Below are 26,563 nucleotides of genomic sequence, written 5' to 3' on the forward strand. Positions count from 1 at the left end.
AGGTTGAAAAGGTAAATAAATTTAAGAAAATGTTTCAGATTTATTTGCACTTTTTGAAAGCGAAAAAAAACAAACAAATAAAGAGGAAATTAACCTTTTTGCTTGTCATAGCAATCTAGTGACCAGAATTATCGAGACCGTATCCCTTTGTTACTAAGGAGTCTTTTATATTCTCTAAACCTGAATCCTTGACTTTATATTAAACACAAGGTGAGATTTACAAAGCGAGCACTCCTCACAACCAAAGAGTTGATAGAAATAACTATAATGATATAATAATAATAAAATAATGATAACAAGAATAATTGACTGGACTGGGCAGGTTATATCAAAGGGGTAATTTTCAATTAAGGAAAACAATGATCGGATTATTTCTAAGTTTTACGAGGAGCTACAGCTTTTGGCTTCTGTTTTATCGCAAAGGCCTTAGAATTCAAAAGACCTTACCTCTTCAAGTGCATTTTTAAGACAGGATGCTGCTTTCGGATTTGTTTCAGAGAATTGCTTTGAGCAGCACTTTGCATGTGCTGCGTACCTACTCCGAGGAAACGGTTGTCATGGTAGTATCTAACACAATCTGACTCCAAATAAGGCTAAAACGTCATTACTGAGGAAGATGGCGGTCACATACAGAGACTATACCCTAAATTCAGCTGTGATTTGCTAATATTTCCCCATCAAACGCTTTTATAAGAGCAGTGTTGTGAAAATACAGCCACATTCTGTATATGTGATGATGTAAACCAAGATCGGTCGTTTTTTTTGTTCGCAAGGTTTTCCCGAAGATAGTTATGCGCACAGCATGATGCGGTTCGTAGAGATCCGAAGATGAGTTTTTCAGCTTTTTACAGATTTAGCCCTTAGCGTGGTGGCACAACAGAAAGTAAATTCCTCGAAAAACCTCAGAAGTCGTGCAGTTGATTCCAACTAAAGGTAAGATAAATGAAGCCCTAAACTTAAAAGGAAGTCTCACCACCTCAATTAAGATCTTCGTGTCATTAATTTTTTCCACGGTTTCCATGATACCATTGTTTTCACGCTTGATGTAATGTCAATTTTCTTCGTTAGTTGTTTTACTCTTCGATATAGAGCGAACTTTTGAACCAGTCAATTCAAGGATGCAATTTTTTCGCGAATAAAGGGAATGATACCAATTTTTGCTCCAAACCAAATAGTATGAACTTACACAAATAAGCTTTGCTACTAATTTCTATCGAGGAAAATTCCATGAAGGTCGAGCTAAATTATTAATCATATTTGACTTGGTTTAAAATTGAGGTACAGCAGGTCGAATATATGGATCTTCCCTGGGAACGATTGTGTGACAGGTGTTATACCAGTTTGTGCAACTTAAGTTTGAACACACATCATGTACTCAAGGGCGGGCTTTTAACTTCAGCCCCATAGGTAAATGTGTGCTGAGTTATCACCTGAAGTATTATCCCATTTATAAATAGGGTCCTCGATTTGTATATGACCATTTTCAATGGTGGTAAAAGATGCTAAAATTTAATTTTTATTTCACACTAAGAAATTGGGTTTCCTGTTTGTTGTCACATTTCATTAACCTTGCAGCTGACCAGTGCAAACTTCAATGCTAAAATTTTTATTTTTTAAACTTTATTTAAACGCGGTGTTTTCATTTCAGGTACAATTTCTTAGAGAATTAAAAACCCTGAACAAATTAACAAAGGAAAGGCTAACTATTTGTTATAAAATCAGTAAACCTGCTCTACAAGGATGTTGATGTACAGTATGTAAGATAGTGCTGATTAATCTGGCTTTGGAAAGTGTGGTTTTTCAATTTCATTTTTAATTCGTTGAGAGAGTTTGATTCTTTTACCTTTATTCCATAACACAGCTCCCCTATACCTAAAACTTTGTTTACAATGATTAGTTGGAGGTTGAGGAATAGATACCTTTAGCATCCAGCATTTCTGAGATTGTATGTTAGGACTTCATCATGCAGACAAAAGTGAGAACTCAAGTAGATTGGAGTCTTCTTGGTTATGGTGTTCTTCTTCATAATTGCTTTACTTATGGCCTGTCAATGATATTAAGTTTATTTTAATTTGAATTACTTAAAACCTCATTAGTATAACTATCATAATTAGAGAAGGGTATGATATGTGCTGCACAATTCTGTAGCCTTTGCAGTTCCTGAGATAGTATGACACATAGAAAAACAAAAATCAAACTAGAGCAGTTTGAAAAAGATTCATTCTAAGCCAAGGAAAATTTTGAACCATAGCATTTATATCTACCATAGTATTACACAATATATGAATCTCCCCGGCTTTATTTAACAAAACTTCTCATTCTTATTTCTTATTCGACAAGAATCATGGCTGAAGCAGTCAAGGTGATTGTTCGTTGTCGGCCTCTCAACCAACGTGAAAAGGACTTGAATTGTGAGGTTGTAGTTCAGATGGATTCCTCTACAGGGCAGTGTGCTTTAAGCAAACCTGGAGATAAGACACAGCCACCAAAAACTTTTACGTTTGATGGTGCATACTATATCGACTCTACTACTGAGACCATATACAATGACATCTGTTTCCCACTGGTCGACGGAGTGTTAGAGGGATACAATGGTACTGTGTTTGCCTATGGTCAGACAGGATGCGGAAAGTCATTCAGTATGCAAGGTATAACTGACCCTCCCACTCAAAGAGGTGTTATCCCACGTGCATTTGAACATATTTTTGACAGCATTCAAGTTGCAGAGAATACCAAGTTCTTAGTTCATGCCTCTTATTTGGAGATTTACAATGAAGAAATCAGGGATCTTCTTGGAAAGGACCATAAAACAAAGCTGGAACTTAAGGAACATCCTGATAGAGGGGTCTATGTCAAGGATCTTACCATGAACCCTGTGAATAGTGTGCCTGAAATGGAGAAGGTTATGGACCTTGGAAGTAAGAACCGTTCAGTAGGTGCTACTCTAATGAATGCCGATTCGTCAAGATCCCATTCAATTTTCACCATAAACATCGAGATTATGGAGACAGCTGATGAGAAGGGAGACCACATTAGAGCTGGTAAACTCAACCTTGTTGACTTGGCTGGGAGTGAGAGACAATCTAAAACTGGTGCTACAGGAGACCGGCTGAAGGAAGCCACAAAGATTAATCTGTCACTATCAGCTTTGGGAAATGTTATATCTGCTTTGGTTGACGGAAAGTCAACCCACATTCCATATCGGGATTCCAAGTTAACCAGACTGCTTCAGGTAAGTATATTGTGATTTCTGTCAAGGGAAAGTATTTATCCTCTGAGCAGAGTTCTTTTGATCTTAGAAGATATTGGAAAGCTCTAGACTTTGATGAGTGTGCTCTACACTTTAAAAAGTTTTAGGGAATGTGAAAGGCAACTTTTCCTTTGCAACCCCAGTAGCACACATGTGCCTAATTATGTTTTTTTTCTGAAGTTTAAAGTGAGAATATTGCCAATTCTACTTGATGGGTGGCATCATTTGCATTTGGAAGTAATCACCAGCTGGCTGGTATCTAATTATTCATGCTCCAAAGTGGAGGGAGGCACTTGGAGAATTAAGTGTCATGCACATGGATGCATCAATACAACTCTAAATAGGGCTTACCCCTTTGCCTCCCAGAAGTGATTAACGTGTAAATTCTCCTTGTAAATTCAATACATTATCTACTACTCAGGTAATAAGAATACTCAAATTTATCAAGTACAAGTTGTTGTTTTTCTCCAACACCAAATTCTTGTAATTGATTTACAAGGAAATGTGAAGCAGCTAGAGGGGAGAATTAACAATCAGAGCTTGGGAGTTAAAGGGTTAACTGGGAATCTGTTGATATGTGTCTCCTGCAAAATTCATGTTATAGTTACTTAAAATCCCTTTGTGCAAGGTCATTTCATTAATGGTCAAACCTAATGGAATCATTGATAGAGAAAAATGTTTTGACCTTTTTAGGATTCCTTGGGTGGAAACACCAAGACATTGATGGTTGCCTGTCTAAGTCCTGCAGACAACAACTACGATGAAACTCTGAGTACCTTGCGCTATGCAAATCGTGCAAAGAATATTAAGAATAAACCTAAGATCAATGAAGATCCAAAAGATGCACTTCTAAGGGAATACCAAGAGGAAATCCAGAAACTTAAAGCAATGTTGATGGGGCAGATGGAAATTTCAACTGATTTTGCAACGGGTAAGGACAATTTAAAGTTGACTTTGAATGTTGCCATAACAGTTTATATCCAATGTAAGTATATAACCTCTTGTGTATGAACTTTAGCAGGCGGCCAGCCCTCTGTTCCTGCCCGTCATTTAGCTGCACCACCACAGGATCACACTGCCGTTGTGGCCAGGGAAACTGAAAATCTCAGGAAAGAGTATGAGGCAAAGCTGGCTGAGATGAAGTCATCTTATGAAGCAGAACTTATGTCTAAACAGAAGCTTCAAGAAGAAATGGAACAACTACAAAATGATTTCAACAACAAGGTACACAATGTTGAGGAACAATACAGTGGCAAGACTGCTTTGACATCAGTCACCCCAGGAGGGATGGGGACAGGTGGCCAACAGGAAGAGGGTGCTATCAGTATGATTGCCTCAGCAAATGAGATGGTGAGTATTTATAGTTACTTATGAGGGCTACCAAACAGTGGGGTGGCTGTAGTTTGGTTTACTGTTGACAGAAATGTAATGTCCTGATTAATGGTGGTCACCATGCTCGTTCAAGAGCTGATGACCATCGCACTTCTTCACCTGGTCCATTGATTGAAAAATAATACCATGTTCTTGGATGCATGCATTCTCATCTGCCTGATAATGTGATTTTAATGCACCATACAGGGTGTGCAATGTTATACTGGTTGGTGGGACAAATGTTACCCTTTGTTCCTGCAAGAGGTTTTTGCCAGATAGTTAGCTGAGTTCTCAGCCCTGTCTGTTTTCCCTTTGCTTGTTTTCCATCCACATAAGTGTTTTTGTTTGTTGATGTGTCTTTCTGTTTGTCTACTGTATTTTTATTTGTTTCACTCTGTCTGTATTTCTTTCCTATGTTGGTCTGTCTGTCAATCATTTGTGTGTGTTCATCCTATTTCTGTCTATCTTGCATGTCTGCCCACTGTGTCTGTTTATCTGTCTGTTGATTCTCAGTCTATCTTTCTGTCTGTCTGTGTATTCTTTCTCTGCCTGCCCTATTTCTGAAGTTGTTGTGATATCTATTGATTGTTGAACCTAAAAAAAAAACTCATATCCTCAAAGAAAGTATTCCTCTTCCACATTTTGTTTTTCTGTCTGTATGTGTCGGTCTATTCTCTGTCTGTCAGTGAGTCTGCCTCTGTTCACTGTGTGTGTCTGATTTTCTCTGCTAGTTTGTCTGTCAAATCTTTGTCCATCTGTCTGTCTGTCCGTCTGTCTGTCTATTCTCAGTCTGTGTATCCTGTCTTTCAGTCTTTCTTATGTCTGTTTACTGTGAGTCCTGCCAACTGTCTATCCAGCATCAACACATGTTTTACGATGACAGACGAACATGACATTTGAATTAAACCTTTATTTCCATTAATTCCTGCCAGGATCAGCGTCCAAACACAGAATTGGATGTGATAACAGGACCCTTACAGGGCATACAGGACTCGTGCCACCATCAGAGTGCGTTTCAGGCAGTTCAAGACAAGGCTATCAAAGGTATCCAGGAGGTGAAGAACCTTATACCCGGACTGGAAGACTTACGCTTTTTAAGTCAGGGCCTTCCAAACGATGTATTGGTCAAAAGATTGCAAGAACTTCAAGAAAAATTTGTGGGTGGCGAGAGAAAAAATGACCAGAAATTAAAGGAGAAAAGAAAGGCTAGGAAAAACTATGCTTTGTCACAAAGAGAAAAACTTGTCAAGGCAGTCAAGAAGATGGAAGATGATGGCATAATGGTGAAGGTTTACGATAATTTACAGGATGAAATAAAAGCCAAGAACAATGTCATCAATGAGATGGAAGGGAAATTAAAGTCTGCGCAGTCAGAGATCGACGATCTGCAAACTGAATTCGAACGTGATCGTGAAGATTACTTGGAAACGATTCGTAAACAAGAGCAAATGATTAAGCTTCAGCAACAGATTTTAGATAAAATCCAGCCGTGCATTCGCCGCGACTGTAACTATTACAACATTGACAGGATTCGCTCGGAGAGCTCTTGGAACGACGAATTAGGAAAATGGAACATCCCTGAACTTGTTATCACGAAGACGACTCTTCCAACCCCTGGGATTATGCCGGGCGCGGGCACCCCCGTCCGAGGCCGGAAGTCCCCCATTAATAGACCCCAGATGAACAGTCAAAGCCAAGCTGTCAACGGACACGTGGGGGGATACCCTGAGGAGCCAAGTGAAGATCTCTTTCTGAAACATCTTTCGCGGAGCTCTCACGAAGACTACGCATCGAGTTATTTTAAACCTAAGAGAGCTGACCGCCTTTTGGCTGAGAATACCCGGTTTGAACGATTCGACAGACGAGAATCACCTCCCTCGGGGGGGTCCCGCCCTCAGCTCGGATTCCTTGGGGCCGGAGGATCCAGCGGAAACTTAAACAATGGGGCACCCCAGGGAAGCGGTGGAAGTGTGGGAGGGATGCCCGCTATGGGAAGACCGGTTAGACTAGAATCACTGCACATGCCTGGGGAAAAGGAGAAAAAGAAAAAGAAACATAAGAATGTGGACGAGAAAAGAAAGGACGACTGGTGATTAATCTAATTGGCGTGCTATCCAAATTGTTAATCTCCAAATGTAATCCCCGTTTTAGGGGCAAATATATTTGTTATATAATTTGATTCCTCTGTAGTTCTTCTTCAGCAGAACTGTCACATTCGGCGGAGGTTTAAAAGTTTGACCAAAACCCCTGAATATCGATTTGACTTCTCTTTGTTGGAGTGTCAGGCAAACATCGATGAGTAGACCCCAGGAGAACCGTCTAAGAAAAAAAACACGCGTGAGAAGCTAACGATAGACATACACAGAGCTATGTATCAGGTCTTAAACGTGCTTTTGTGCGAAAGCGCTCGAGGCAGCTCTCACAGAATCCTGGAAATCAGGAACTGAAAAATTTCTTAGGAAATTCTTATTCATTAGTATTTGTTGAAGTGCTCGTAGTTAGATAATGTTCAATGACTTTACTTGTAAATTGATCGAGGGTTAGTTTTGCACAGCTTTTAAAATTTACTATAGATAGTAACTTCATTCAGCAATGGCTGAACTTGTAAATGAGTTATATAAGTTAAGTCTTTTATTGATATTTTGACAAGAAATTGTAGGAAACTTCAGCCTGAGAAATAACGTATTCTATGAAGTCTTAGACTAGATTTGTCTGTCTTAATGGCGACTCTTACGTAAACGCGCTAAGTCGGAGTGGCGTGATGCGATTGAGATCTCAATGAAATATTTACAAAGACTTCCTTTACATGACAATTCGAAGTTCGGAGGTGAAAGCTCATTTTCCGTGAAAATGATATTCATGTCAAAGGTTCACATTTATCTATGTGAACACGCAGTAGAGATACTCGTAAAAAATACCAAAGACATTGTAAATAAAAAAAGGTCTGTAGATTAAAACAGCTATACAGTGGTATCTGTTGTACAGAGGAAGGGAATGGTTTCTGTGATTTAAAAGCGATATTAACTACGTGCATAGCCACTATTTAGGGTAAATCGACACTTTGTCAAAGTTGTAATGTATATTGAATATTCAACAGACTGTCCAGCCTGAAACTCTCGGTGACCGTGTGCTAGAGATTTCCAAGTTCTATATCGTGTACATTTTCCCTTTCTAGGGAAAAGGCTTTGCAAGAATCTTTGTGTAGCTCGGTGTATTTTGCAAATAAAAACAAAGTGTGGAAGAGGAATACCTTCTTTGAGGATATGTTTTTTTTTTCGTTTAATAATCAAGAGAGATCGCAACAAATTCAGAAATAGAGCAGAAACATTTTCACAACAGGAGACAACGAATGAATTCGTCCACCGTATTGTTAATTTAAGCATTGGTGAGTGTACCACTTTCTCTAGCGTATTGTTAAATTGCATTACATTTTCAGAGTTTGCCCAAAACCTTTGAATGTTAACGAGCAGTGGTTTACGTCGTCAGTATTTCAAACATGATTCGTAATTCGCTTAATACTCTTCTTCATACCAATCTTTTTTAGCTGTTTTCAAATTTCGCGAAACAATGGTGATTTTATGGGTGAAATACAGAGACATCATCGATCTATCAACTTACTCTGCATAATGTAGCACGACGGGTAGCGAAAATATGTACATCAGTATTCCGCCCATATGTATTTGAACAGGGAAACTGTTCAGTGTAAACTTTGTCATATCGAGTGGCACTTCCTTTATTACTGCAGTGGGCTGGGTCTGATCCTTAAGTTCTGTTGAATTCTGTAACGTAGATGGCTTCCAGGGAAAAGTTGCTTGACTGCAAGGGACATTTTTAAGGTTTCCGTATGCTGTGCTCATTTAAGTGTGTCATTGCACAAGGCGAAGAGAACTCACGCGATTACATTTTACTAGCAAATGGAAAGGCCTTTGATTTGCTGAACACTATCATCATAAAAATCACATTTCCTCGATTGTGATTGGTTTAAAAAACTCTTGTTTTCCACTAATTCACTTATCAAGTTGTCATCAGTCAGTTTGTTATCAGACAGTTCAATAAGCTAGTGACATTCAAAGTTGTAGTTTAAATCAACCAGTCACAACCTTGGTTTCAATCACAATGACAACATTTTAGAAGACAGAAGTAGTTTTGTTTGGAAATTGTAATTCTTATGATTAATTGGTAATAAGACTTCATGTTGTCCAATTCGGTCAGTAATTATACTCGAGTTGCTGGAATAATTCGTTCTCTTACCATGAGGTAGCCACGCTTGATACGTTTTACCGAATAGAATAGTCCAGACGTTTATGCATGTTTTCTAGACTAATTGATCTGAGATACTACAATAGCAGGCGGTATTCATCAAGCGGTATTCATCAAGCCAAACTACTACTACTACAAGGAGTGATCAATAACAATGAAATATATTTTTAAAACATTCAGCACTTCTAGCCTGCGGCAAACATTACCTTATCACGTGACTGGCAAGCTTGGGTGGAATGCAAAGGCGGGGCATGGCAGTTCCGTCGTGAAATCAACAAGCTGATGAAGTGAAGGTCGCCTTTCAGCTAAAGAATCCTTGTGTTTTCTCCTTTCAGCCCCACTCTGAACTTGTAAAACAGTTCGTTATGTAAATTTAACCAAGTTGAAGTTGTACAACAGCTGTAGCTCAGTTTCATCGAACACGAGCATGTGCAATTGTGGAGTAAAGATGAAATGGAGGTAAGGTTGTAGTCAGCTAACTCAAGCGAGAATGCATCTATTAGATGGTTTTACTGGATGCTCAAGATTTCTAACTCATGAAAGCTTGAGAAAATGTAATATGGCATGTAGGTTTCATTGTGGCTTAAGTGATTTTTGTAAATTGGCATTTACAGTAGTTGTTTTAGTACATAAAAGATCATCAACCTTCAATGCGTCATCATGAAAGAGAAAGTTGCCTATGTCATCATATTCCTGTTCATCTATAGGGAGCCTTGCGTAGGAATTCTTTGTTTTTCCAGAATCTTATTGTTGTCTGGTTGTTCGTTTGTTTTATTTCAAGTACTTGAGGCTGTTCTTTTAAAATCGATGAACTTTAGAATTCATCGGTAACTGCTTCAACAGAGTGCATCAACTTCAACGTTGTGAGTATCGTTTAATCGACATCAGTTTACAAATTAAAGCTAAATACACCACGTTTAAAAGCATCTCGGCCAGGAGAAATAGTCTTTATACAAGTAAACCGAAATGTTAAAGCCAAGACAACCGATATGAAACATTACTTAAACCTGATTCAAACTTTGTACGCTGTAAATCATAATTCTGGAATACCATTACGGAATCGCGCCCATTGCAAAACGTCGCACGGGAAAATGCAAATAAGCTAGAAAAGAGAAAGAAAGCGTGCGTAACTTCACACAGGCCTGTCAATCTGACTGTCAATCATGTAATCCCCTGTGTATGCTGTTGTTTCTTGCTCAGACAACCGAAACGTAGCGCTATTCATCGATGAAGAATAGACGTAATTATTAGCGTATCTTGATTGGTCTAAATTGTTAAAAAATCAGTCAGATGTAAAATTAAATTACCTTTTAAATGTCAAGTTTTTAATTCTGACGCATTTCAAGCAAATTTTCTATTACCCATGATGCAATGAATGAATGATGCAAAAACACATCAACCAAATGCTCATACTTGGTGTTCTAAAATAGTGAAAAATCAGTCTAAAGGATTGGTATAAAACAGTCACTATGGTTTTTTAAGATCTGGTTATGCAATAATATTTTTCATCAACTTTCCTTCTCCTTCGCCACTATACTTCAAACATGGCAAAGTTGGGTTTTGAAATTGATTGCACTTCCCTTGCGAAACGGCTTTTGGAATTCCTAGGAATAAAGGTGTGAATTTTCACGGTAATGGAATTCCCAAACATAACAACTCTGGTTCTAAAAACCTAGAAATTCCAAGAAATTCCCAGAAATTCCCAGAAATTCCAGTTTATAGCCAACAGGACTTGGAATTCCAAGGAATTCCTAGGAATTCCAACTCAGAGAACCGATGACTTTCCCTGAAAAGCTGTAAATCTAAAAAATTCCCAGAAATTTCTGGGAATTTTTGAGAATTTTTGGGAATTTTGGGGAATTTTTAGGAAATGTTTAAGAATTACTGGGAATTTTAAGCGAAAATTTGAGGCTAATGAAATAAAATAAATACTTTAAATTAAAAAAACCCAGCTAAAATTCAAGTATTCAATGAAATTTATTTAGAAGCTTAATTAAGGCTTACATGTAAAACATTTTTGATTAATTATTAACATCAATGTGTGGTAATATTAGGATGGAATTTGATTTATTTTTCTTTTCTTGAAAACTTCATACGGATTAATCCTCAATTACAGCTATTCATATAAAATAGTCCTAATCAATCATTAAATTTGGTTTGACACAAAATGTGAATAAAATCTGTTGATTCTTTTCCATAAACTACAATATCTTAAATTATATTTGAAAATCAAGCACTTTTGGGAGTGTCAAGGGGTTAATTACAGACAAATAAAATTGATTTTTTTTATTAAAATCTTGTTGTAACTGTAACAATAAATTAGAGTGAAGTTATCCTAAACTGCAAACTTAGCTGCTGTTTGTATTTTTTTCCCTGGGCTCACAATGAGTTGGCCTTGAATGAGGTTGTCCACAAGATGCTTGACCATTTTGTATCTGGGATTCCATGACATCTGAATTTGAAAAAAAAAAATTTAAATATATATATTTAAAGCTCAGACCAAGCCTTTAAGATGGCAATAAGGAAACAGGCATTCGTTGGATTCTCAAATTGAGAAATCTCTGTTATATTGAGTGACTCTTATATTGGAGTTAGTACAAATTCTCTCTCATAGATTTTACTAAAAAAAGGGCTGAATACATTATTTTGTTTTTACCAAGGAGGGCTTCTTTATGTAATAAGGTTTGTTTAATAACAGTTCCTATTATGAATCTTGAATGTTCCCAAACGTGACTAGAGGAATCTTGAAACCTTACTGATAGGTTTATTTCGTTATACAGCATAAGCTTAAGAAACTGCGGCATGCAAGTGACCGATTCGATTCTCAGAATTATTCTTGTTTCAGTTGCGCCGAGCGTTATGTAAGCTTAATTCAACCCGCTACATCTATTCTTTTATAAGATTTTGATTTTCCTAGGAATTCCCTGTCCGAATTTACCATGAAAATTCAGACCTTTATTCCTAGGAATTCCTAGGAAAAAATTCCTAAGAATTCCTGGGAATTCCAAAAGCCATTTCGCAAGGGTTGGTTGGTACTTCTCACTACTAACAAGTCTTATTGACAAATATTTTCAGATCAGAGTTTCAAATAAAGTAAATTGAAGATGTCATTTAAAAGGTGTTTTTTCTCAAAGATTGCATGCCAAATGTTTGCAAAGTGTGTGGATGATCCACAAGTTTTGGAACTCTTACAAAAATGTTTTGTAAGAATAAAAACAGCAAAACAAATTACAGCAATTAGTCACGAAAACAGACCAAAAAACTGAAAAAAAAAACAGCAACAACAATCATGAAAAAAGAAAGATTAATTAGGTGTTGAATTTGTTTGTCTGAGGCATGAAATTTCTACTAAAAATATTGTCAACAAAAAGTCTCTGACAGTGTTTGAGGCAACTGAGCTTGACTGTTCCAAGGTTTTCTAACAAAGGCAACCAGTATTGTAGGTTAGGGATTAACTTATGTTCATAACTAACAAAGTTCTTTAAGTGTAGATAACAATGTAATTATTATTAATTATTGTGGAAGTTGTGTACCAAGGAACAACCTATGAATGTTTGATGATTTTGACGCATCAGTGAACATGAGACATTAATTTGCATCGCAATAAAAATATTTTTTGATCATGGAATCCAAGAGTCCTTTGAGGTTAGAAAGCAAATCTGTGATATGAGTACATTGGATTAATTGGCAATTTCCATTTAACATAACTGGACATAGCTGGTTCATGAGAAAATCCATATTAATGTAAAGATTTACTAAAACTTAGTTTGAATAATAAATTTCATGATCTTTAAGTTATAAACATATACATGTATGTTTATCTCTTGGTACGTTTTGTATAGCATACCTTTTATTGAGCCAAAGTTTTAAGCCTCTGAAATTACTCCTTTTCTTAAAACCTTCGCATTCAAGGTATTAAAATTGCCTCAAATTCAATTCCCAGAAATTCCCAAGAGTTCCATACTTCTTAAATTATAGGTAGTTTGTAAAGCTGAGAATTCCTAGGGATTCCAAGTCCTCACAGAACTGGAGTCTTCCTTTCCCAGAAATTCCCAGTAATTCCAAGCTTTTTAAATCAGAGTTAATTTGCATTTGCATTCACACAAATTTTAGCTCGCACTAACAAGAAGCCTGCACTGCAGGCTAGCAACTCATCACTAAGTTTGAATCCTATACTCAGGTGAGATAACTCCACCTGTAGTTCTAATTAACTTTCAATGGCTTCACTTCAAACAGCTTTGCTTTGCCCAATTTTTGTTAAAATTTCTTGTTCATTCTAAATCAAATGCATCAGGGAGCATAACTTGTTACTTTATCACTTCTATCAGTCTCTTATCTCTGTATGATGTTTATTTTATTTTAATTTACTGCTTTAATGATTTTGATTTTATATGTGGACTTGAAAGTTTGTCAGAGTATAGTAAAGATCAGTATTATTTCCGGTGCCTACAAGCTTCTTGTTACTAATCTGAGCCACTTTGAAATGCTCTCTTGCTTCTTTTTGTATTTCAGTGTTAACCCTTTAATCCCTAAAAGTGACCAGCATCTAATTTCTCCTTTCAGTATCATCCCTGAATCCAACATTAAGGTCATGAGAATAAAGGAAATGATAATCAACTGAAAAACCTCTTGATTGTTAAACAAATTCCCCTTCCTAAGACATCAGGATTGTATAGAGAACAGTATGGAGAATATGCATACTGATGTTAGGGTGTAAAGGGTTAACTCAGGGTCTGAAATTAACTTTTTTACTTTGGTGCCACATAATGCCACATTTTGATTTAGGAACCAATCAAAGTGCATGTATAATTCAGCTTATCATATAGTAAATGATAATTGATCCATACTTCCTTGCAGCTGAATTCCAGAATATTCTGAATTGGGGTTAAGTTCCTTTCCAACAGCTGCAGGTTTCCTGATACCTGACTGACTGAACAGCCAGAACTTACAGTGATTTTGGCACAGAACAGTTATTTTTCCAACAGCTGGTTGAATTTTTTGCTGTCCACCAGATTAATTACTTCCTAGTAGCTTGCTGTGAATGCAACCTGCCACACAATCTACTGGGTCAGTGGTTTATCTGGTGGATGGTATTATTGATCCAATCCAGCAACAGCAAGTACCTGAGAGTTTAATTCAACTACAGCTACCATCTCACAGGAGAAGCAACTTGAAAAGTGAGTGTTTATCTTGTCTGTATAATTGAAATAGATATGAATTTATGTATTGAAAAATAAAGATAAAAATAATGATAATAATTATGATGATAATAATGATAATAAATAGACCTTCAGCCAGCAATAGAGCTTCTAGTCTGCAACACAGTTTATCAACTGATAACCACAACTACTTGATTTGAGCTCCATTACACAGTACATGTACATGTGTAGGGATACATTGTACACCAGTATGACGGTTAACATTTTCATCTTTCTCTATGATAACATCATATTCTATTTTATAGGTAAACAAGTATTAGCATGACATAGTATAGTAAGGTAAAAACATTCAGGAATAAAGTTACATTACAGACAATTCACAGAATCAACACAAAATTACCCTTGCGAACCGAATTCCCAGTTTTCTGGGAATTCTTAAAACTTCCCAACTATGCAAATTAACTCTGATTTAAAAAGCTTGGAATTACTGGGAATTTCAGGGAAAGGAAGACTCCAGTTTTGTGAGGACTTGGAATCCCTAGGAATTCCTAGGAATTCTTAGCTTTACAAACTACCTATAATTTAAGAAGTGTGAAACTCTTGGGAATTTCTGGGAATTGAATTTGAGGCAATTTTAATATCCTGAGGTCCACATAAATTCTAAGAAATTCTCAATACCTTGAATGTGAAGGTTTTAAGAAAAGGAGTAATTTCAGAGGCTTAAAACTTTGGCTCAATAAAAGGTATGCTATACAAAACTTACCAAGAGATATACGTACATGTATATGTTTATAACTTAAAGATCATGAAATTCATTATTCAAACTAAGTTTTAGTAAATCTTTACATTAGTGTGGATTTCCTCATGAACCAGCTGTCAGTTATGTTAATCCAATGTACTCATATCACAGATTTGCTTTCTAACCTCAAAGGACTCTTGGATTCCATGATCACAAAATATTTTTATTGTGATGCAAATTAATGTCTCATGTTCACTGATGTGTCAAAATCATCAAACATTCATCAGCTGTTCCATGGTACACAACTTCCACAATAATTAACAATAATTGCATTGTTATCTATAATTAAAGAACTTTGTTTGTTATGAACATAAGTTACTTCCCTAACCTACATTACTGGTTGCCTTTGTTAGAAAACCTTGGAACAGTCAAGCTCAGTTGCCTCAAACACTGTCAGAGACTTTTTATTGACAATATTTTTAGTAGAAATTTCATGCCTTAGACAAACAAATTCAACACCTAATTAATCTTTCTTTTTTCATGATTGTTGTTGCTGTTTTTTTTTTTTCAGTTTTTTGGTCTGTTTTCGTGACTTAAATTGCTGTAATTTGTTTTGCTGCTTTTATTCTTACAAAACATTTTTGTAAGAGTTCCAATACTTGTGGATCATCCACACACTTTGCAAACATTTGGCATGCAATCTTTGAGAAAAAACACCTTTTAAATGACATCTTCAATTTACTTTATTTGAAACTCTGATCTGAAAATATTTGTCAACAAGACTTATTAGTAATGAGAAGTACCAACCAAGTTTCCTTTAACTTAATTTCTTTAATGTCCCAATCACTGGATCTCCCAAAAAATAATACATCTTTTAATTTTTGATGCAAAATACAAGTCCTTCTTTATATAAAAATGAAAAGTGCAAGTCACACTTCAATAATAACAGCTCTAAAGTTTACTTGTTGTTCTTCTCTGTCTGTCAGCTATCAACAAAATTGGAAATTAGCTGAGGCTCCACTAGGTGTTTGGTATGATCTCTGTCTGCTTCTTAGTACATGAGATATAAATAGCTCATCATCTGAGTTGGAGTCTTCAACTTGATTGAAATTCTTAGCAGATTTCTTTGACACAGTTCCTAGTCAAAATTTTCTCTTGTGTCAGATTTGATTTTGTGATTCTTGACTATATAGTTAAGAGTGTTTCTACAGCTCCTTTAGTCTATATTCTTCAGCTCAATGGTGTATATTTCTACAGCTCTGACCATATCAATTGCCTTATCAAGTTTTAATGCTTTGATTTACTTCCTAACTAATCACAGCTTTTTATTCCTGTTACCAATATGTGGAAGATCAGTTCATTGTTTAATACACCATAAGCACCCAGTAGATGCCAATTTTTGTTGTCTGTTTTTGGTGTCAATGTTTCCATCTTCATGGTTGACACTGTTAATTAAGCAGTGCTCAAAAATTGAAACAGTTGGGTTCTTTGTGATCAGCAACGTGGTTAAAATATTTAGCTCTTTGGTAGGTTTCCTTGAGGGTTACTATTTTGTTAATATAAAGTGAACAAGCAAACATTCCAAAGTACTCTAAAACTTTACATGTAATACTCTCCCAACAAATTAAATCATTTTAACTTGAATCAACCATTTAAACACATAAAAAAATTATCACCAAGGGCTTTGATAAGAACATTTTTCAAAAAAGTGTTTCATATGTAACTGGCTGCCTTTAAGAAAAAGATTTTAAACTTAAAAGTAAATTCCATGTAACCTCTGGGCACTGGGCTTGAGACAATACCTTAGGTTGATATTCTTTATCATGTTTTGATCTGAGTACAGTATAAGCTTAGTTGTACAAACTGGAGATGTGTCCAGTTTTCTTTGATATTTGCCACCAGATGTGATTATTCATATCTGCCAGGGATTTTAAATCTATTTGGTACAAGGTCATGTAAAAACACAAATCTATATTTGTATTTTGGCTTTGACACCTACCGTGATTGATTTTGTCTTTTTCAGTTATTAAGACTAATGATTTTAGAATGATTGTCTTTGTAGATTTGGGTAGTGAAGAAGATAATGACTTTAATAGAATTCAGTGTTCCAAAATAATTTAACATTAACTTCTACAGTTGGATCAATTAAACACTGATTAAGTGGGCTGGACTGGAGGCTAGTCATTGTGTCCAGGCTTAATTATGGGAAATTAAATCGCCAGGTGATAAGTTGCTGAATTCTAGTTTTTATATTTTCTGTACTGCTTTTATTTTCAGAATGGGATTTGTAGTGTCAAAAAGAGCGAAAACTGATGAGAACAGTTCAAAGAACATTCATGTTGACCCACCAAAGATCAATTTTAGTCTTCCAGGGAAAAGTGAACTAACCCAGAATATTAAAAGTTGGAACAATGTTCAACTCCCAATTGACATTCTGTTGTTAACAGTGAAGGACTGTGAGTTCTTAAGCTGCTACTATTACATTAATGATCCATTCAGAAGCTATGCTAAAGTGCTTGGTCGTGTGTACTTTGGCAGCCTTGGTGAAGATCAAGATGTTAAACTGAATGTTGCTTTGATGAAATGCTCAGAGGGCTCTAAAATTCCTGGTGGTGCTTTGACTGTTGTAAAGAATGCTGTTACTCAGCTGAGGCCAAAAGCTGTCTTTACTGTGGGCCACTGTAGTGGTATGAATCAGGAAACAACAAAGCTGGGGGATGTGGTTGTATCAGAAAAGCTCACAACCTATTCCTATCAGAAGGTTACACAGGATGGAAAGAAATTTTGTGGGTTCACAATTCCGGTAAGCAGAGACATCGCTGAACTAATCAAATGTGCAGGTCATGGTTGGAATCCACCCCTGGAAAATCCTAAAGAAAGGAAAGTTGAAGTCCTCTGTGGTGAGATTTTGAGCGGTACTGAGGTTGTTCAAGCTGAGTGGCGACGAGATGAACTAGTGAATTCATTTCCTGGAGCAATTGCAATTGAAACAGAAGGAGAGGGTAAGATCTCTTTTTCCTATGAAGTAACTGTCTGTAAAATCTGCTCAAAGAGGTATTTGGATATATTTGTATCCTGGGAGAGAAAGAGTTGATACTGATATGTGGAAGGTAAGATTTTCTGCAAGTGTTGAGAGATGCACTGGCTTGTGTGTGTGAACATACTGGATTTAAGATCAAGAGGTCTGGGTTGAAGCCCTGGGCTAATATAAGGTAATATTTTTGTAAGATGACTTTCCAAAATGGATCTCTAGTTCCTTACAAATGTTTGATAACAATTTGGTAACAGTGGGAGAGGTTAAAATCAATAGATGTTGGAGAATATTTGTTGCTCTATTCATAATAGCTTGCTGTTGTATGTCTCAGGAGTTTTCAATGCAGCACATGAACTGAAAATGGAGTGGGTTGTCGTCAAGGGTATTTCAGGATATGCAGATGGAACTGAAGCAAAAGAAAACTGGCAAACATTTGCAAGTGTAACAGCAGCTTCTCTTGTTGTCAGCATTCTAAATGACTGCAGTATTTTTAGAGATTGGCCACATTACAGAGGTAAACAGATCAACTTTTATTATTTTTAGGCCTACAGTACATTTGCTTGCAGTCACTAGCTAGTCTTGTATGCTGTTTAGTTTTGTGTTTTATAAATGTGCTGGAACCGAACTACCAAAACTGAATTAAAAACATGATTAAGGACCTCTGATCATGTGCTGACCAATCAGAACAGCTCTTGGATCAGAAATGTTACATGTTTGTGAGCAATTTCACAGGCTCTGCTTATATATGTTAGGCTGGGCTAACAAAAGGTGAGAAATTCAAGATAATGATGTTGACCTCATCTCAACATAGAGAAGCTCTAATTTTCTTTCTATAAAGATTGATGGTTGGGTGCTTTCAAGCTTTTGATAGCATATTTTCCCATATTCTCCCTCAGGGAAGAAGACTCCAACCCCCACATAATACATCCAGAAACTCGTGCCTTTAACGCCCCCCGCCCCCCACCCCCACCCCCCACCCCCCATCAGCCTAACCCTTATTTTATAAACCACACACAACCCAATCAGTCCAACAAATGGCTAACACTCAAAACATCAGCTTTAGAAACTCTTTACGGTCAGCAATTTACTTTATTAACTCAGTTAATAAAACCAAATTATCATTGCTAACTGAACAACAGTTAGGACTTGTTGTTAGGAAATCACTTAACCCTTTTACTCTTTTATCTCATTAGTAATTCTTCTAAATGACTGCCATACAATTCCTATGATTTTAGTTCTGAGAATTTGTTATTTGATCAATTAATATCCCTCTAATTGATATCTCTCTTAATTCTCATCACTTGCCTGCTTGATGTTGTATGGATATTGTGAGGAGAAATTCTGTCTTGGTCACTCATGGGAGTTAAAGGGTTAAGCTATCATCGTTGTGTACAAATTTCCAGTATGTCTAGAGAGACTTGTAGGTCCCTTGGTGCCTCTCCTAAGAACTGCAGTTGAATGTTGTATTCTTAGGTAGAGGTAGGAAGGATCACACATGTCATAAACTCCTCACGTAGTTTTGCATTTTTAGAAATCTTACACTCACATTCGTTTTAGCAGAGAGCTTTGGAAGCAAGGTTAGGACACAGTATTCGAATTATGGTGGTTTGAACTGCATGTAGCTGCATGTCTGTCCTAAACCTTATAGGGCTGTCTAACTGCTGTCTGTTTGATTTTGTGTTCTTGAAGATATTTCAACTGACAGACAACATTCACCACTGGTAGAGCCATCCTGCTCTAGTGTCCAGTCTTCCCAAGAGCAACATGTTTCGTCTACCAAAACAGTTGGTATGTATTTGAATGAACAGATGTAGTAGGAAACTGTTTCTTTTATTCTTATTACTGTGAAACTTACCATAGAGTTCTCTCTTGCCTAGTGGGAGGGCTTCAGAGCGCAGAATCCGAAGGTCGTGAAATGAGCCCACGATTCTCCCCTTTACGGGAGGATCGAAGACTGCACTCGAGAATTAGGCGCAAGTCGAGTTTACCCCACCCTACCTTAACAAAACACCGAAGTGACCAGATTAAGAGTGAAAATGTGAATATTTGCCCTCGAAATTAAAAGAGTGACGTTGTCAAAGTTACAAATTACAGATGGAAAGATATTATCCTCTCACTGTTTAAAAACCTGCTCGAGTAGTTTTCTTTTCTTTGTGAGAGAGAAAAATTTTTACTAAGCTATTCGTTTTTTGTCTACAGACTCGTCTGAAACGGAATTTTTGGAATGGTGCCAGAATCAGTTGAGGACGTTGTACACTGACACCATGTGTCAAGTGAAAATAACACCATGGGACCCAGACAACACGGTACACATAAATGACGTTTACGTACAGTTAACGTGTTTACAAGACCACAGAAAACCTGACGGGACAACGAAAGAAGAGGTGGTTGACAGCAGTGAAGTATTTGAAGGTGACGAACGTCATCCCAATCGTAGACGAATTCTAGTGTATGGAAGACCTGGAATAGGAAAGTCTACTTTCACTCAACAAGTAGCTGTGAATTGGGCAAATGGCAAAAAGGAGATCCTCAAAAAGTTTGCTCTTTTACTGTTAATCAGGTTGCGAGACGTTTGTGATAGTCCGGACCTCTGTACCTTGTTGAAAACTACTGAACTGTTGTCTGCTGATAACCCGATGGCAGTCAATAACTTGTGTGAATATGTCCGTCAGAACCAACAGAAAGTGCTGCTCATTTTGGATGGATATGATGAGTACAGCGGTGGAAAATCGTCCCTAATTCATCAGATTTGGAGAGGCAGTCAACTGAGAGACTGTTGTGTAATGATTGCAACGCGGCAAGGGAAAGAGGATGAACTAAGAGGGCCAAGTAATGTTCAGTTTGAACTTAACGGGTTCGATAGCCGGGAAAAGAAGGAACAGTTTGCTGGTAAGATTCTTCCTGATGAGGAGGACGTTAAAGGGCTACTTGAATACCTGGAGGAGCATGACCTCGAGGAGATGGCAGAGATTCCGCTATTATTGTTGATGTTGTGTCTTCTCTGGAAAGAGAAAAAGCATCAATTACCAACATCTCGTGCGGACATTTACGTAGAATTTATTCAGACTCTCTTGGATCATATGGCTACTAAAGACTCAGACAACGGCGCAACAGATGAAAGCATAGATAAATATCAAGAGGAACTTTCCAAACTAGGAAAAATTGCCTTTGATGCTCTTTTGGAGGACCGCCTTCATTTTGACTTCACCAAATTTCCGCATGGTGATCTCTTCGAGAAGCTTATGCATGTCGGTTTTTTCCAAGTTTCCAAACTTTCTGCTTTGAATCGTGAGAAGATCGTGTATTTTCTTCACAAGTCCGTTCAGGAGTTTCTCGCAGCCTGGTTCATCGTTCAAGAAGTGAAGGTTAAGAAGAATAAAACTGTCACCTGCCTGTCAGGAATGGATACGTTTGAAAAATCAATGAAGATGGCTGAAGTTCTAAAATTCGTTTGTGAGTTGTCATCAGATGCTTCCGGCATTGTTTTTGATCATCTACATTATATCGCAGAGAAAGAAGGTCTCACAAATTACAATTTCACTAGGACGCCTTCAGACGAAGATTTGTCTTATGAACAAAGGAAGTTCATTGAAGTCTGTGTCGATTGTTTGTTCTGTTGTCCGGCCTCAAACAGACTAACGGTGTATTCTGCATTTCTCTCATGTGTTAACCATGTTGTAATACTTGATGAGAAACACTCGTCTATTGCTGCCAAAACGAACTTCTTCAAACAAACCAACAGCTTTCCAAACTATTTATTTTACTCAGATTGGAAGACTAATTATGATGATCTTCGATCCACATGGTTTGACTTGAACGCGGTCGTTTTAACGTGCTCTGGAGAAATTGAAGATGTAAAAAAATACGCCGATTTACGCGATGTGGACTTTTTCCTCCAAAAAAGCGAAAAGAGAAACTTTATCTATCTATATCGCATAACAGATGCTGTACTTCACTCTAAACTGTTTTCTGAATTGATATCAGCGCCGGTTTGTCCTTCTCAGCCACCTGTGGATAATCTGGGAAAGAATGAAGACAACAACATTGCGCTGTCTTTGACTGAGAACAGATCTTACCAGACACAACAACATTGTGTGTCACTGGTGAGAGAGGTTGATTTATCGGTGGAAACAGTTGAGGATTTTGTTCTGTTGAAGAACTTGTTGCCTTTAGTAACAGCTCCTCGAAATATTGAAATTTCGGGGAGCGAGACAGATGCCTTGGAAGGTATTTCGATTGAGAGCGCGATTTACGGAATTAATTTTACTGACAATCTCCACGAATTAGAACTTTGCAAAATCAATCTAACGGGAAAGTGTGTTGCTTTTATTGCCGAGTCACTGCACCACTCTCCAAATTTGCATAAGCTCTGCTTGTCAAGGAACCCCTTACACAGCGGTGTGAATCATTTGGCTGAGAATCTTCATCACGTGCCACAGTTGACTGATGTAGAGTTAGTTGAAGTACAAATGGGAGAAAAGGAATGTGCTGCACTGGTTGCCTCATTACAGTACTTAAACAAGTTAGAAAAATTGGATATGGCAAGCAATGCACTGGGTCACGGGATTATTGAACTGGCCAAGAACCTGAACAGTGTACCCAATCTGACTAAGCTGAACCTGTCGGATACAAATATGGGTGAAGATGAAGCATCAGCACTGGCTCGTGCACTTAAGGATGTACCAGAGCTGAGCTATCTTGATATGGCTCGCAATGCACTGGGTCACGGGATCATTGAACTGGCCAAGAACCTGAACAGTGTACCCAATCTGTTTTGGCTGGACCTGGTGAATACAAATATGGGTGAAGCTGAAGTATCAGCACTGGTTCGTGCACTAAAGGATGTACCAGAGCTGAGCGATCTTTATCTAGGGCACAATCCACTTGGCAGAGGAGTCAGGGACCTTGCCCAGTATCTCAGCAGTGTTCCTAAGGTGAACGAGTTCCTGACCCTGGACCTGGAAAATGTTCAGATGACAAAGACAGAGGTTAAAGAGTTGTGTACAGCAGCAAATAGAAGAGACATTACAATGTTTACCGATTACAATGTAAGTGTCTTTTGTTGTTTCACTCAGTTGTATCTAATTTTTATTTAGATGTTCTTCAGAATAGCACTTGATATTGTTTTCAGCAAGTTGCTTTGGATACAATTTATCAGAGTAGTCTGCATGGGAAAGAATGTAGACATCAGGAACAGTCACTGTTTTGGACATTTACTACGTCTATTTTGTGACATCAGGAGCCATTGTTGGGGGTGGCGGAGACCGCAAACAGCCCATGTTAAGTACGTTTATGGTTCATGTGTTGCTTGTTTGACTATGGTTTCCAGAAAAATATTTTAAAGATTAAATTGAGACGGAAAAAAAAATTAGTTTTTAACACTTTGATACTATTTATTTACAGACAGTAGTTTCCAGTATAGTAGATGCTTGATTACACTGTAATTGAAAACTCTGGGAGTTCGAATCATACGAGTTCATTCGATTGGTCTTTGTGTTTTGGCGAAATCTTAATAGAGAAATCTTCTGTAGCCATTCCTTACATGAGAGAGAGAGAAAAAGAAGAATTGTCAGAATTTTTCTCTGACCAAACCTCTGCGCAATGTTAATTTTTGAAATTTTTTGGCTTGTGTTGTTACTGTGGGATGCTCTTTTTGATTTTTTATGTGACGTGAAATTACTGTTAACCCATACATGCTTTGGATTCGATGACGTTGTTCCCTACAATCTGTACCAGCATCTATTCGCTTTCATTAACAGGAAGTGTTAACCCAACAAAGTAAAAAGAACCAAACAAAAAGGATCGTTTCTTGTGTTAAATCCAAGTGCGTTTTTTAAAAACCGAGAGTCATGTTGATTCTATTGTCATATATTTACGTTTTAAAGGCTTGTAATGATAATAGGAAATAATTCACCAAAAGTTGTAGGTTGAAATATTAACATCCAAAAAGAAACTGACACGGTGCTATAATTTACTTGCACTTAAATGGTTTCATTCTTCTTATTTATCAGTTGGATTCTTTTTGTCTTTAGCTGCACTGCTCATGTTGAGTAACTCTGTCAGATGCTCGTAGGGTCCTCGGTCGCCTTTGTCATAGAAGCCTATTTTTTTTTTCTTTTAAGAAAAATTAAAGAAAACATTGTAAATAGCGAATTTGTTAAAATGACTATTTCAAACCTTACACTCTATAACCTTTTTGGTGTGTTAAACGAAAATATAACATAAAATAAAGAGCAAAGTACTCCGGGGTTGGTAATAAGGCAAAAAAAAGATACTAGCGAGAAGGAATTGGAAAAGAAGACAGGCAGACACAAAATTCAATGGATAAATATGTATATAGAGATACATTTTTTTTTTGGAGGGGGAGGGGGGGTGGGGAAAGGAAGAAAAAAATCAAGAAAGTGTTTCACATGGGTCACCTCTGATAAGCGCTTCGGCTCGATGTTCCCATTCTGTATCCAAAATAAGACCAATATTACCACGTCCTAAACAAAATAAAGCGCTTGCACTAGTCGTGAGAAGAAGCCTTTTGGAGGCGAAGTTTCCATTAACATCTCATTCAGCTGAAAGATCTGGGAAAGACGTTATGTTATGGAACCTGTGAAATTAGCGCTTGAAGAATGAAGCATTACTGTGCGTCAGGCGTAAGCGCCCTGCTAGAAAACAAACGAAAAATCAAAAGAAATCATTTTAAAAGCTTAAACTTCATAGGCGCGACCCGTGACACGCGGCTACTAGTCAAACTCGGCACTGCGCTATAATTTACTCGCTCTTAAATGGTTTCCTTATTCTTATTTATCTGTTGGATTCTTTTTTAAGTGTCTCGTATATGATTCAAATGGTTTTGTCAGAAAAGTATGGTTACATTGAGAGGAGAGTTCTTTACTTTTGGGAAAGTCAAGGAAAACATTACATCGAGGACTCCGGGTCATCAAAAAGAAATATTTAGGGTTGTCTGTCTTTCAATCGTGTAACAATTATGTTGGTTGAGAGGTGAACTGGAGTAAAACCCATTGCGTGTAGTCGTGCAAGGTTGGAAAATTGTTAAATCGTTGATTTACTCTCGGGCAGACAATAACTTAGCTAATACTTTGTGTGTGGAAAATAAATAATTTCGAAGATATTAGACAGTTTTCCTCCCCCCAAAAAAGTTAGTATTAATTGTAATTTATGTGTTTGTTTGTAAACCTTCACCTCATATTAATCGTCAGGGAGCATTGGTTTTTTTGTTATTTGTAACTGAGATCGTTTTCTTTGTTGTAAAATGGTCTTAGTCACTTGTAGCTATTTGAATTCAAAAGTGAATGTCCTCTTTCACTGCTCGCTATAAGGACAAATATCTTTGATTGCGAGAAATATTTATCTTGTGTGTTAAAATGTAAGTTGAGTGTTACATAGAAATTAATGAAACAGGTGTATTTTGCCATAGCGAAGGAAACGTAATATTCCGATATACGTGGGGAGAATCAAGATCCTTTAGATATTTATCTGGTGTGAAAATGCCAGTTGAGAGTTTCACATAATTGGTGCTGTGGTTGATGTTGTGTCCTTTTTTGTCCTGTGATAGGAAGTTGAAATGAAAGGTGGAGAGTGGATCAATCGACTTCTTACAAAAGCTGAGCTGGAACAAGAAGGAATAAGGTTCAGAAAAGAGCCAGATGATGATGACGATGACGATGATGACGATGACGATGACGATGATGACGATGATGATAATGACGAAGATGAAGATAGTGAGCATCTCGATGATGATGATGATGAGGATGATGGCGATGATGAAGTTAGTGACGATCTCGATGATGATGATGATGAAAATGGGTAAGCGCTCAGAAAAAAACGTTTCTGTGGCAACTGATTTAGCGAGAAGTGAGAAGATTGATATTTCAGAATATAATCCATGAAATATTTTTGCTTGCGCGCGCGGGGTTGGTCTAAATGCAACACGTGACCGAATATACATCAGCTAAAACTGGAGAATATCCGTGAATATGCCCTAAGTAATATTCCTCAATTTTCAAACCTTGACGTCCACAACAAAAGAAGTCTTCGTTTTAAATTTAACTCAAGATTATTATCTGTTGCTCTAAGCTCTCACTTTTCCTCGAGCTTCACTCTCGGAAACTGTTCGCATCTCGGAACAGATGAAGTCCGAACAGCAACAAAAACAAAAACTATCGTGCATGTATTTGCGCCAAATGAAGACTATTGTTTATTTAGAATTTCGGAAATTGCTGGACGTATTTCCCGTCTCTTATGGCGCTATGTCTTTATTTCAGCATAACGTATAGGAGTAGCGTCCAGTTCGAATTGAAAACTTAGATCATTTGCCGACGGTATTTCCCTTCTAATCACAGATCACACAAATTTTCGTGATTTCACGTTGTTGTTTTACAGTGGACGGCTGAGAGATGAACAGAGTTTTAAAACGCATGCGCTGAGCTATTGTTCTGCTCATTATTTATATCTTTTGTTTTGCCAGGCATCCTCGTTGCCGTTGTCGTGGTTTCCTGAAGTTCCCTAATTTTTAGTCCCGCGTGAAACGTCTTATATTGTAACCGGAAATGCAAGTTCTTTTCAGCAATAAAGTACCGAGTTGTTACTCAGTATTTTTGCCGATCAGAACGCTAAACGAATTTCTTAGGATATCAGTGTGAAATAGTTTAGCATAGATTCCAAAAGTGACTTTTTGACGCGAAGAAAGAAAGGCTCTGCTATTCGTCTGTGCCAGGCTCTCCTTTTTATGGAGACGG

The 26,563-nt window shown here is 37.3% G+C and overlaps 2 protein-coding genes across 4 annotated transcripts in view; both read left to right on the top strand.

Annotated features, from left to right (window-relative positions):
• The first annotated feature begins 590 nt into the window (after window positions 1–590).
• Window positions 591–7,868, top strand: LOC113672501 (osmotic avoidance abnormal protein 3). 2 transcript variants are annotated; one of them, XM_027188787.2, is made up of 5 exons: window positions 591–933; window positions 2,341–3,232; window positions 3,944–4,181; window positions 4,269–4,600; window positions 5,554–7,868. In XM_027188787.2, the coding sequence occupies exons 2-5, from the start codon at window positions 2,345–2,347 to the stop codon at window positions 6,712–6,714; spliced, it is 2,619 nt and encodes an 872-aa protein (XP_027044588.2). In that variant the 5' UTR covers window positions 591–933; window positions 2,341–2,344; the 3' UTR covers window positions 6,715–7,868. The 2 variants fall into 2 exon arrangements, with proteins under 2 accessions (XP_027044588.2, XP_027044590.2); XM_027188789.2 differs by having other exon boundaries at window positions 4,272–4,600.
• Window positions 7,869–9,113: 1,245 nt separating this feature from the next.
• LOC149048983 (NLR family CARD domain-containing protein 4-like) overlaps window positions 9,114–26,563 on the top strand; it is an 18,009-nt gene continuing 559 nt past the window's right edge. The window contains exons 1-8 of one of the 2 annotated variants that reach the window (XM_089201417.1): window positions 9,114–9,340; window positions 13,739–14,058; window positions 17,057–17,781; window positions 18,145–18,327; window positions 19,503–19,601; window positions 20,013–22,861; window positions 25,381–25,631; window positions 26,293–26,563. The exon at window positions 26,293–26,563 is cut by the window's right edge and continues 559 nt beyond it. In XM_089201417.1, coding sequence (XP_089057543.1) covers window positions 17,058–17,781; window positions 18,145–18,327; window positions 19,503–19,601; window positions 20,013–22,861; window positions 25,381–25,631; window positions 26,293–26,341 — 4,155 coding nt within the window. In that variant the 5' untranslated portion in view covers window positions 9,114–9,340; window positions 13,739–14,058; window position 17,057 and the 3' untranslated portion in view covers window positions 26,342–26,563. The remainder of the gene's footprint in view (window positions 9,341–13,738; window positions 14,059–17,056; window positions 17,782–18,144; window positions 18,328–19,502; window positions 19,602–20,012; window positions 22,862–25,380; window positions 25,632–26,292) is intronic. The other variant, XM_089201418.1, reaches the window with a different exon arrangement.

Source organism: Pocillopora damicornis, chromosome 3 (assembly GCF_964200805.1).
Source record: "Pocillopora damicornis chromosome 3, jaPocDami1.2, whole genome shotgun sequence".
In the NCBI taxonomy this organism is placed as follows: Eukaryota; Metazoa; Cnidaria; class Anthozoa; order Scleractinia; family Pocilloporidae; genus Pocillopora; species Pocillopora damicornis.